This window comes from Pelobates fuscus, chromosome 3, assembly GCF_036172605.1.
Source record: "Pelobates fuscus isolate aPelFus1 chromosome 3, aPelFus1.pri, whole genome shotgun sequence".
Taxonomy (NCBI): domain Eukaryota; kingdom Metazoa; phylum Chordata; class Amphibia; order Anura; family Pelobatidae; genus Pelobates; species Pelobates fuscus.
The window spans coordinates 381,904,215-381,916,091 of record NC_086319.1 but is presented as its reverse complement, the minus strand read 5'-3'; the positions used below and the strand labels follow the sequence as shown (position 1 = coordinate 381,916,091).

Sequence of the window (11,877 nt, the reverse complement as noted above, 5' to 3'; positions counted from 1 at the left end):
TGTTACATGTACTAAACACAAACAGCCTAGCTATCGTCTTATGTGATATACAGGTTTTAAGGCTTTTTCACTAAGTGAAATGCATAGTGCTGCTGCTTACTTTTCCCTGTCCTCCAGCTCATGCGTTTCACTTTGTTCTTCTCTTCATTAGCAGACAGTGTTGTCTCTATAAAGTCTGATAAAGACACGGTGGAGAACAAGGTCTGCAGGAAGAAAGGAGGCAGGATTAAACACGGTAAATGACATTGGGTTTTGAATGTAGGAGTTGGTGTTTTGGGTGGTCTCACCTGCAAGTTGACTGTGATCGGTTGTGAATAATTGCTGCTTTCCTGTCCCTGAAATGGATGCTCTAGACGGATCAGCACTTTGTTTGGCTCTCGCAGAGCAAATGTAAGGAGGTGAGCATTTGGAGGGAGAGCTGCCTGCAGCCCTGAGAACTGGAAGGTGACAAAATAGCATAAATCTATCAAACTAGTCTTCATGCAGCCAGGCTTAAAGGGACCATCCTCGCACCAACAATTTTTATGCATTTTATAGCCTTTGGCCTAACCAATAGGATTTGCAGCATTCTCCTTCTTAACTGGCATCTTCTCTACCACCGCCTCCAACTCCATCCCCAAGATGCTGATGAAATACAATTACCATGATTCTCCAGCCATCTATTGCATTTAAAGACTCCTGGGAGTTGTAGGCCATCAGCATCTGAGAGGACACCGATTAAGATCCCTATTTTAAAATACTTCCTTCTTGCGGTTTATTAAACGTGCATACAGCTCATAGAATGAAGCACAGCAAAGCCTTCTGGAAGTTGTAGTTTAGGAAAGGGCTTTCATAATTAGAAAACTGATAAGTCAACTACAAGCCCCAAAAATTGTGGCATTCAGCAGAATAGAGCATGTCCTCAGAGCTCTTTGATAGATATATAGAGATATAATGCCCCTCTTGCAACACTTTAGTCCTGACCAACTATTTAAACTCCACAAAAGAATGAAAGGCTACAAGTTGGCTGAGCAATTTCATGCAGTAGGCAAAGCCCACGGTCAATGATATAGTATGTGGGGATTTAGACACAAGCAAGATTGTTGGAATTTTAATATAATTCTTGATTGATTTTAACAACTATAGTGTATGTGTAATATATATATATTTTAATACCTTATTCCAGCTGTAGCGTCCCTGAACTAAAACAAATGCTCTACTCGTATACATGGGGAAGGAATTCCCTTCCCATTACTATACAACAATGAACACCAAAAGACAAGCGTTCCAAAAAAATAAATAAAATAAATGCTGCCGCATCTTTCACAATCACGCTACACATCTAGCATACAGTATTCAGATGACCATTAGCAGACTAACCTTCGTGAAACTAACAAACATATGGATGGCCATATTGAGACACAAGACATTATCTATACTAGGAAACGGGCCGTACTGCACATCTCACCTGTGTACGCGATGGGTTGCCTTTATAGTACGGGGCTCCATCAGTGGAGGAGAGTATGATCTGGGGTGACATGTACTCCTGCACAGCAAGAAGCCTGTGCTGTTCAGCAGCATCTCTGGGAGAGTCCAGAAGCAGTAAATGTCTCCCCCTCACCACAAGGCCCTCTCCGTACTGCCCTGGCTCAAAAAGGGGCTCCCCTACCCCACGTGAATCGTCCAGCAGGAGGCGCCGGTGAACCTATGAAAAAAAAATATATTGTGTATTGGCCACTGTACAGTGAAAGGACCTCTGTGCTGTGTAACACATGCTAGGACGATATCGCTCTGTTAAATGCTCAAAGTGCACTGTGTAAGCTTCTGGAACACTTGGATTGCTTAAAAATAATACATCACAAAATGTGTAATTGTTTGCTTCTTCCAAATGCCTGGTAAAATGAATATTTTGTGTTTAGTATCTATTCAGTTATTTTTACCTTTCATAAAGCAGTCTGCGTACATGGATTTGAAAAAGGAGGTATATAGACAGGGTTAAAATGAATGTTCTAATTATATGCCAAAATAATTGGTAACAGAGGTATTGGAGAAAAATTTCAATTTGGCTATTTTGGCCTGAAAACTGAATTTCAAAACAACAAATAAAGTGCTCACCATCAGCTCCACTGATCCGTCTGTGATGCTGGATCCGCCCTGAGATCGATCGGTTAGAACTGTGAATTGAGTGTCTTTATCCTGGAGAGAGAGTGTGAGCAGATACTTAGACACCCGGCCCATTATGTCAGACTGATCTGGCTCATTGATTTATAAGCAATCTTTAAATGTCATTACCGTCTAAGCATTACTAACTTCACTGTCCGGTTAATCCAGGTAAATACTACCCTTTGAAGCATAATAGAGCAAAAGGATGTAACTTTAATGTAATTCATATCTATATTATACATTACGAAAGATACAGGTAACTAACTGGATGTGCCCATTTAAAGGGCCAGTCTAAGCACCATGGCGTTATTGCAAATAATGGACTATAGTAAAAACCACGGATACTATAAGACTGCCCACTAGGACTGTCAATCAGCCAGCCTGGAACATTTGGATCTGGATTGCTTATACCAGTTTTCTCCTTGTGTGCACACACAATAAGCAAGGCTACCTTCTCCTCCCAAGAGAGAAAACTGGGCAGCATATTGTGCTCGAGTGTTCTGCGGCTCCGCATATACGATAACAAAGCCCAATTCTCTAAACGGTGACTAAGACTGTATGTAACCGTTAGCAGCCATGGTATGGCTCTTATCAGTTTAAAGAGCAGATCAAATCATTTCAGCTGGTTTTTGGGAATAAACTACATAACCTGTAATCCACCTGATGGATAGAGAATTATGGGATAAGATCTGTCCCCACAGTCCAGAATAACAAGTTCCTCATTATAGTGTCCTATCCTGAGAGGAAGCGATCTGCTGCTATTTATGGCTGCAAGGCCCACTAAACAGTGATTTCATTGTGAAGCTCTAATTTTTTTTATTTATTTTTTACCCTTACTAACTTTTTGCCAATGTTTTTAAAGGGACACTACAGTCACCCAGGCCACTTCATCTCTATGAAGTGGTCTGGGTGCAATGTCCCTCAGGTTTTAACCCTTCAGATGTAAACATAGCAGTTTCATAGAAACTGCTATGTTTACATTTGGGGTTAATCCAGCCTCTAGTGGCTGTCTTCCTGACAGCCGCTAGAGGCGCATCTGTGATGCTGGATGCGAATTTCACATCTATCGCACAGAGCGTCCATAGGAAAGCATTGAGAAATGCTTTCCTATGGACACTTTGAATGAGTGCAGGGATCCCGGTCCTGGATTAAAGTAAGTGACTGAAGGGGTTTTAACCCCTTTAGCGCCATGGGAGGGGGACCCTGAGGGCACTATAGGGTCAGGAAAACCGCTTTGTTTTCCTGACACTATAGTGATCCTTTAATGCATTATTCATACCTTGTTGCTCTCCTAACAAGTAAACCTAGAAGCAAGCTAAAATAAAATGGAGGGCCCAGGCATGCAGTATCGCTCCTGTAAATGGGGTACACTCATCACACTGTGTTTTAACACAGCATTCCAATTAAAATTAGTTTTTTCTGTAGAATAGGAGGTTTTGTATTTTCCTGCAATGAAACCAAAGCATGTTTCCTTTCCTATATTGCTTTTACTGGAAGGAGACCCATTCATATAGCCTATAAATTACTAATAGCCTTTGCCTTATTTATCAAAGATTAACAGTGATTAGAGCCCACCTTGATATAAATCCGACTATTTACAGGATAATAGTTTCCAGCTACAGGTTCAGTCTGTTCAAGTTCCCAAGTCTCACGATGGTTCCTCCTAAATACACAATATTATTTAAAATAAATAAATATAGGTATGTGTTTGATATAAAAATGTCTGTACCTCTCACTAGAGGGAGAAACAGATAGGAGGGAGCTATGGGACATGGAGTCTGTCCCTCCCAGCACTGGGTGACACACACAGGAGGGAGCTATGGGACATGGAGTCTGTCCCTCCCAGCACTGGGTGACACGGACAGGAGGAAGCTATGGGACATGGAGTCTGTCCCTCCCAGCACAGGGTGACACGGACAGGAGGGAGCTATGGGACATGGAGTCTGTCCCTCCCAGCACAGGGTGACACGGACAGGAGAGAGCTATGGGACATGGAGTCTGTCCCTCCCAGCACAGGGTGACACGGACAGGAGGAAGCTATGGGACATGGAGTCTGTCCCTCCCAGCACAGGGTGACACGGACAGGAGGAAGCTATGGGACATGGAGTCTGCCCCTCCTAGCACAGGGTGACACGGACAGGAGGGAGCTATGGGACATGGAGCCTGTCCCTCCCAGCACAGGGTGACACAGGCAGGAGGGAGCTATGGGACATAGAGTCTGTCCCTCCCAGCACAGGGTGACAAGGACAGGAGGGAGCTATGGGACATGGAGTCTGTCCCTCCCAGCACAGGGTGACACAGACAGGATGGAGCTATGGGACATGGAGTCTGACCTGAGGACATTATAAGAATAGTGTATGTAGTAAACATTACCTTCTCTGTAGAATTTGCCTGCCATTTGCATCTGTATAAAAGCCTCCATCAGTCTGGAGTTTGGTGTCAAAACGACTGATCACTTCCTTTCCCTGTCCATCCCTGGAAAACCAGACACAGTTAGCGGGTGAGTGCAGTGTGCAGACAGCGTTCCTCCTATAACCAGTTAACAGCTCACCCAATGGGAATCGGGCCTACTGTCCATTCCAGCTCCACATATCTTTGGTCTTTGTATAATCGGACCACTTGGGAACACCAAGATGAAAAATTCTGATACACTTCTTGGACCAGCGAGTTCTGCAAGAACGGAAAACATTTATGTGGGTGGATGATGGGACATACTGAATATATAGGGAACGCAAACCTGCGCAAAGCACGTGATATTATAAAACGGGGTATTAATACAGGAAGGAGTGAACACTCAAATTCCTATCACTATGATCCAGGCTTCCTTCGTTCACAAATGGCAGTGTAAAGATCTGCACACATAGAATGAAGTAACAGCTGCTGAAGTCCATAGTTTCTGTTAAAGAAGAATTATGCGATTCCACTCTTGGTGATAAAGTGTTGATTCTACTATGAAACCGGTCTCCTGACAAAAGTTCAACCATTGATGAGTTCTTAATGAAGGATAAGCTTGTCAACAAGAGATTGAGATGAGATTGCCAGGCACTGTACAAAATTAAGAATCTGACTTTTTAGAACTCAATAGAATATATATAGCAAAAGAAGGCACATATAGAGCAGCGACAGGTACAGGCAGTTATAGGGTGAGGGATCCTGTAATAGAGCAGTGATAGGTACAGGCAGTTATAGGGTGAGGGTATCTGTAATAGAGCAGTGATAGGTACAGGGCAGTTATAGGGTGAGAGGTCCTGTAATAGAGCAGTGATAGGTACAGGTAGTTATAGGGTGAGGGTCCTGTAATAGAGCAGTGATAGGTACAGGCAGTTATAGGGTGAGGGGTCCTGTAATAGAGCAGTGATAGGTACAGGTAGTTATAGGGTGAGGGGTCCTGTAATAGAGCAGTGATAGGTACAGGTAGTTATAGGGTGAGGGTATCTGTAATAGAGCAGTGATAGGTACAGGTAGTTATAGGGTGAGGGTATCTGTAATAGAGCAGTGATAGGTACAGGAAGTTATAGGGTGAGGGGTCCTGTAATAGAGCAGTGATAGGTACAGGACAGTTATATGGTGAGGGGACCTGTAATAGAGCAGTGATAGGTACAGGCAGTTATAGGGTGAGGAGTCCTGTAATAGAGCAGTGATAGGTACAGGACAGTTATAGGGTGAGGGGTCCTGTAATAGAGCAGTGATAGGTACAGGACAGTTATAGGGTGAGGGTATCTGTAATAGAGCAGTGATAGGTACAGGAAGTTATAGGGTGAGGAGTCCTGTAATAGAGCAGTGATAGGTACAGGACAGTTATATGGTGAGGGGTCCTGTAATAGAGCAGTGATAGGTACAGGCAGTTATAGGGTGAGGGGACCTGTAATAGAGCAGTGATAGGTACAGGCAGTTATAGGGTGAGGGGACCTGTAATAGAGCAGTGATAGGTACAGGTAGTTATAGGGTGAGGGGTCCTGTAATAGAGCAGTGATAGGTACAGGTAGTTATAGGGTGAGGGTCCTGTAATAGAGCAGTGATAGGTACAGGTAGTTATAGGGTGAGGGTATCTGTAATAGAGCAGTGATAGGTATATGGCAGTTATAGGGTGAGGGGTCCTGTAATAGAGCAGTGATAGGTACAGGGCAGTTATAGGGTGAGGGGTCCTGTAATAGAGCAGTGATAGATACAGGGCAGTTATAGGGTGAGGGGTTCTGTAATAGAGCAGTGATAGATACAGGGCAGTTATAGGGTGAGGGGTCCTGTAATAGAGCAGTGATAGGTACAGGCAGTTATAGGGTGAGGGGTCCTGTAATAGAGCAGTGATAGGTACAGGGCAGTTATAGGGTGGGGGGTCCTGTAATAGAGCAGTGATAGGTACAGGACAGTTATAGGGTGAGGGGTCCTGTAATAGAGCAGTGATAGGTACAGGCAGTTATAGGGCGAGGGTTCCTGTAATAGAGTAGTGATAGGTACAGGTAGTTATAGGGTAAGGGGTCCTGTAATAGAGCAGTGATAGGTACAGGGCAGTTATAGGGTGAGGGTTCCTGTAATAGAGTAGTGATAGGTACAGGTAGTTATAGGGTAAGGGGTCCTGTAATAGAGCAGTGATAGGTACAGGCAGTTATAGGGTGAGGGGTCCTGTAATAGAGCAGTGATAGGTACAGGGCAGTTATAGGGTGAGGGTTCCTGTAATAGAGCAGTGATAGGTACAGGCAGTTATAGGGTGAGGGGTCCTGTAATAGAGCAGTGATAGGTACAGGTAGTTATAGGGTGAGGGGTCCTGTAATAGAGCAGTGATAGGTACAGGCAGTTATAGGGTGAGGGGTCCTGTAATAGAGCAGTGATAGGTACAGGGCAGTTATAGGGTGAGGGGTCCTGTAATAGAGCAGTGATAGGTACAGACAGTTATAGGGTGAGGGGTCCTGTTATAGAGCAGTGATAGGTACAGGGCAGTTATAGGGTGAGGGTTCCTGTAATAGAGCAGTGATAGGTACAGGCAGTTATAGGGTGAGGGGTCCTGTAATAGAGCAGTGATAGGTACAGGGCGAGGGGTCCTGTAATAGAGCAGTGATAGATACAGGGCAGTTATAGGGTGAGGGGGCCTGTAATAGAGCAGTGATGGGTACAGGGCAGTTATAGGGTGAGGGGTCCTGTAATAGAGCAGTGATAGGTACAGGACAGTTATAGGGTGAGGGTTTCTGTAATAGAGCAGTGATGGGTACAGGGCAGTTATAGGGTGAGGGGTCCTGTAATACAGCAGTGATAGGTACAGGCAGTTATAGGGTGAGGGGTCCTGTAATAGAGCAGTGATAGGTACAGGGCAGTTATAGGGTGAGGGGTCCTGTAATAGAGCAGTGATAGGTACAGGCAGTTATAGGGTGAGGGGACCTGTAATAGAGCAGTGATAGGTACAGGCAGTTATAGGGTGAGGGGTCCTGTAATAGAGCAGTGATAGGTACAGGCAGTTATAGGGTGAGGGGGTCCTGTAATAGAGCAGTGATAGGTACAGGCAGTTATAGGGTGAGGGGTCCTGTAATAGAGCAGTGATAGGTACAGGCAGTTATAGGGTGAGGGGTCCTGTAATAGAGCAGTGATAGGTACAGGGCAGTTATAGGGTGAGGGGACCTGTAATAGAGCAGTGATAGGTACAGGCAGTTATAGGGTGAGGGGACCTGTAATAGAGCAGTGATAGGTACAGGCAGTTATAGGGTGAGGGGTCCTGTAATAGAGCAGTGATAGGTACAGGCAGTTATAGGGTGAGGGGTCCTGTAATAGAGCAGTGATAGGTACAGGACAGTTATAGGGTGAGGGTTCCTGTAATAGAGCAGTGATGGGTACAGGGCAGTTATAGGGTGAGGGGTCCTGTAATACAGCAGTGATAGGTACAGGCAGTTATAGGGTGAGGGGTCCTGTAATAGAGCAGTGATAGGTACAGGCAGTTATAGGGTGAGGGTTCCTGTAATAGAGCAGTGATAGATACAGGCAGTTATAGGGTGAGGGGTCCTGTAATAGAGCAGTGATAGGTACAGGACAGTTATAGGGTGAGGGGTCCTGTAATAGAGCAGTGATAGGTACAGGACAGTTATAGGGTGAGGGGTCCTGTAATAGAGCAGTGATAGGTACAGGGCAGTTATAGGGTGAGGGGTCCTGTAATAGAGCAGTGATAGGTATAGGCAGTTATAGGGTGAGGGGTCCTGTAATAGAGCAGTGATAGGTACAGGTAGTTATAGGGTGAGGGGTCCTGTAATAGAGCAGTGATAGATACAGGGCAGTTATAGGGTGAGGGGGCCTGTAATAGAGCAGTGATAGGTACAGGACAGTTATAGGGTGAGGGTTCCTGTAATAGAGCAGTGATAGGTACAGGCAGTTATAGGGTGAGGGGTCCTGTAATAGAGCAGTGATAGATACAGGGCAGTTATAGGGTGAGGGGTCCTGTAATAGAGCAGTGATAGGTACAGGACAGTTATAGGGTGAGGGGTCCTGTAATAGAGCAGTGATAGGTACAGGACAGTTATAGGGTGAGGGGTCCTATGATAGAGCAGTGATAGGTACAGGGCAGTTATAGGGTGAGGGGTCATGTAATAGAGCAGTGATAGGTACAGGGCAGTTATAGGGTGAGGGGTCCTATAATAGAGCAGTGATAGGTACAGGTAGTTATAGGGTGAGGGTTCCTGTAATAGAGCAGTGATAGGTGCAGGGCAGTTATAGGGTGAGGGGACCTGTAATAGAGCAGTGATAGGTACAGGGCAGTTATAGGGTGAGGGGACCTGTAATAGAGCAGTGATAGGTACAGGACAGTAATAGGGTGAGGGGTCCTGTAATAGAGCAGTGATAGGTACAGGACAGTTATAGGGTGAGGGGTCCTGTAATAGAGCAGTGATAGGTACAGGGCAGTTATAGGGTGAGGGGTCCTGTAATAGAGCAGTGATAGATACAGGCAGTTATAGGGTGAGGGGTCCTGTAATAGAGCAGTGATAGATACAGGGCAGTTATAGGGTGAGGGGTCCTGTAATAGAGCAGTGATAGGCACAGGGCAGTTATAGGGTGAGGGGTCCTGTAATAGAGGAGTGATAGGTACAGGCAGTTATAGGGTGAGGGGTCCTGTAATAGAGCAGTGATAGATACAGGGCAGTTATAGGGTGAGGGGTCCTGTAATAGAGCAGTGATAGGTACAGGACAGTTATAGGGTGAGGGGTCCTGTAATAGAGCAGTGATAGGTACAGGCAGTTATAGGGTGAGGGTTACTGTAATAGAGCAGTGATAGGTACAGGGCAGTTATAGGGTGAGGGGTCCTGTAATAGAGCAGTGATAGGTACAGGAAGTTATAGGGTGAGGGGTCCTGTAATAGAGCAGTGATAGGTACAGGACAGTTATAGGATGACGGGTTCTGTAATAGGTGATAAGCAGGCAGAAAAAGTATTAGGGCAGTTAAAACAAATGGATTGGTGGGATCTTTCTCACCTCAACTAGGTAAGTTTGGACTTTCTGTGTCACATGCTCCACTTCAGTTTGGTTCGGTCTGAATATGTAAGCTCCAGACACCTGTGCACTGCCTGCATTACCGGCACTAGCTTTATACCTGCAAAGAGAAAGGTTATGTGGTCACTGAGCCTGTTTTGGGGTTTAAACCACCATACATAAATCCAGGAGTATAAGCTACTGTCCAAAGAAATCCATCCGGCCATGAAACCAAATTTTAGTAAACCAAACTAATCTCCTGTTTGTACAAGGCAGTGATTATTCTTTTTAGTTTTAACAGTTGAATCTATCAGATTTTAAATATTTTATACGGAGCAGCCACTTTGCTTAACCCCTTAAGGACACATGACATGTCATGATTCCCTTTTATTCCAGAAGTTTAGTCCTTAAGGGGTTAAAGGTTTGGACTTCGATAGAACTTTTCGGATAGATAATAGAGTTCACAAATGTATTTCAATGATATAAAAAACATGCAAACCATAAATAATTCTTACCAGTATAAACTTTGTGTTAAAGGTAACGAAATTCCTTTTTCCAGGTTACGAATTCCAGCAATTAACCCTGTGCCAGGATCAAAATCAACTTGATAATACTAAAAAGACAGATAAAATGAACAAATGTGTTACTGTAATAAGATGTTACAGGGTAATAAGGCACTCAGGAGCCAGGCTACTGTAATAAGACGTTACAGGGTAATAAGGCACTCAGGAGCCGGGTTACTGTAATAAGATGTTACAGGGTAATAAGGCGCTCAGGAGCCGGGTTACTGTAATAAGATGTTACAGGGTAATAAGGCACTCAGGAGCCAGGTTACTGTAATAAGATGTTACAGGGTAATAAGGCACTCAGGAGCTGGGTTACTGTAATAAGATGTTACAGGGTAATAAGGCACTCAGGAGCCGGGTTACTGTAATAAGATGTTACAGGGTAATAAGGCACTCAGGAGCCAGGCTACTGTAATAAGACGTTACAGGGTAATAAGGCACTCAGGAGCCGGGTTACTGTAATAAGATGTTACAGGGTAATAAGGCACTCAGGAGCCAGGTTACTGTAATAAGATGTTACAGGGTAATAAGGCACTCAGGAGCTGGGTTACTGTAATAAGATGTTACAGGGTAATAAGGCACTCAGGAGCCAGGTTACTGTAATAAGATGTTACAGGGTAATAAGGCACTCAGGAGCCAGGTTACTGTAATAAGATGTTACAGGGTAATAAGGCACTCAGGAGCCGGGTTACTGTAATAAGATGTTACAGGGTAATAAGGCACTCAGGAGCCAGGTTACTGTAATAAGATGTTACAGAGTAATAAGGCACTCAGGAGCCAGGTTACTGTAATAAGATGTTACAGGGTAATAAGGCACTCAGGAACCGGGTTACTGTAATAAGATGTTACAGGGTAATAAGGTGCTCAGGAGCCGGGTTACTGTAATAAGATGTTACAGGGTAAGAAGGCGCTCAGGAGCCGGGTTACTGTAATAAGATGTTACAGGGTAATAAGGCACTCAGGAGCCGGGTTACTTATTACCCTGTAAGATGTTACAGGGTAATAAGGCACTCAGGAACCGGGTTACTGTAATAAGATGTTACAGGGTAATAAGGCACTCTGGAGCCGGGTTACTGTAATAAGATGTTACAGGGTAATAAGGCACTCAGGAGCTGGGTTACTGTAATAAAATGTTACAGGGTAATAAGGCACTCAGGAGCCGGGTTACTGTAATAAGATGTTACGGGGTAATAAGGCACTCAGGAGCCGGGTTACTGTAATAAGATGTTACAGGGTAATAAGGCACTCAGGAGCTGGGTTACTGTAATAAGATGTTACAGAGTAATAAGGCACTCAGGAGCCGGGTTACTGTAATAAGATGTTACAGGGTAATAAGGCACTCAGGAGCCGGGTTACTGTAATAAGATGTTACGGGGTAATAAGGCACTCAGGAGCCGGGTTACTGTAATAAGATGTTACAGGGTAATAAGGCACTCAGGGGCCGGGTCACTGTAATAAGATGTTACAGGGTAATAAGGCACTCAGGAGCCGGGTTACTGTAATAAGATGTTACAGGGTAATAAGGCACTCAGGAGCCGGGTTACTGTAATAAGAGGTTACAGGGTAATAAGGCACTCAGGAGCCGGGTTACTGTAATAAGATATTACAGTGTAATAAGGCACTCAGGAGCCGGGTTACTGTAATAAGATATTACAGGGTAATAAGGCACTCAGGGGGCAGGTTACTGTAATAAGATGTTACAGGGTAATAAGGCACTCAGGAGCCGGGT

At 44.6% G+C, this 11,877-nt stretch overlaps 1 protein-coding gene across 1 annotated transcript in view; it reads right to left on the bottom strand.

Moving 5' to 3' along the window:
* Nucleotides 1-11,877, bottom strand: part of MAN2B1 (mannosidase alpha class 2B member 1) — a 57,640-nt gene that overhangs the window by 657 nt on the left and 45,106 nt on the right. The window contains exons 15-23 of the mRNA XM_063449596.1: nucleotides 10,098-10,195; nucleotides 9,586-9,703; nucleotides 4,694-4,812; nucleotides 4,516-4,617; nucleotides 3,718-3,805; nucleotides 2,095-2,175; nucleotides 1,448-1,684; nucleotides 288-437; nucleotides 101-203 (exon numbers count right to left, since the gene is read on the bottom strand). Of these exons, the coding sequence (XP_063305666.1) occupies nucleotides 101-203; nucleotides 288-437; nucleotides 1,448-1,684; nucleotides 2,095-2,175; nucleotides 3,718-3,805; nucleotides 4,516-4,617; nucleotides 4,694-4,812; nucleotides 9,586-9,703; nucleotides 10,098-10,195 (1,096 nt within the window). The remainder of the gene's footprint in view (nucleotides 1-100; nucleotides 204-287; nucleotides 438-1,447; nucleotides 1,685-2,094; nucleotides 2,176-3,717; nucleotides 3,806-4,515; nucleotides 4,618-4,693; nucleotides 4,813-9,585; nucleotides 9,704-10,097; nucleotides 10,196-11,877) is intronic.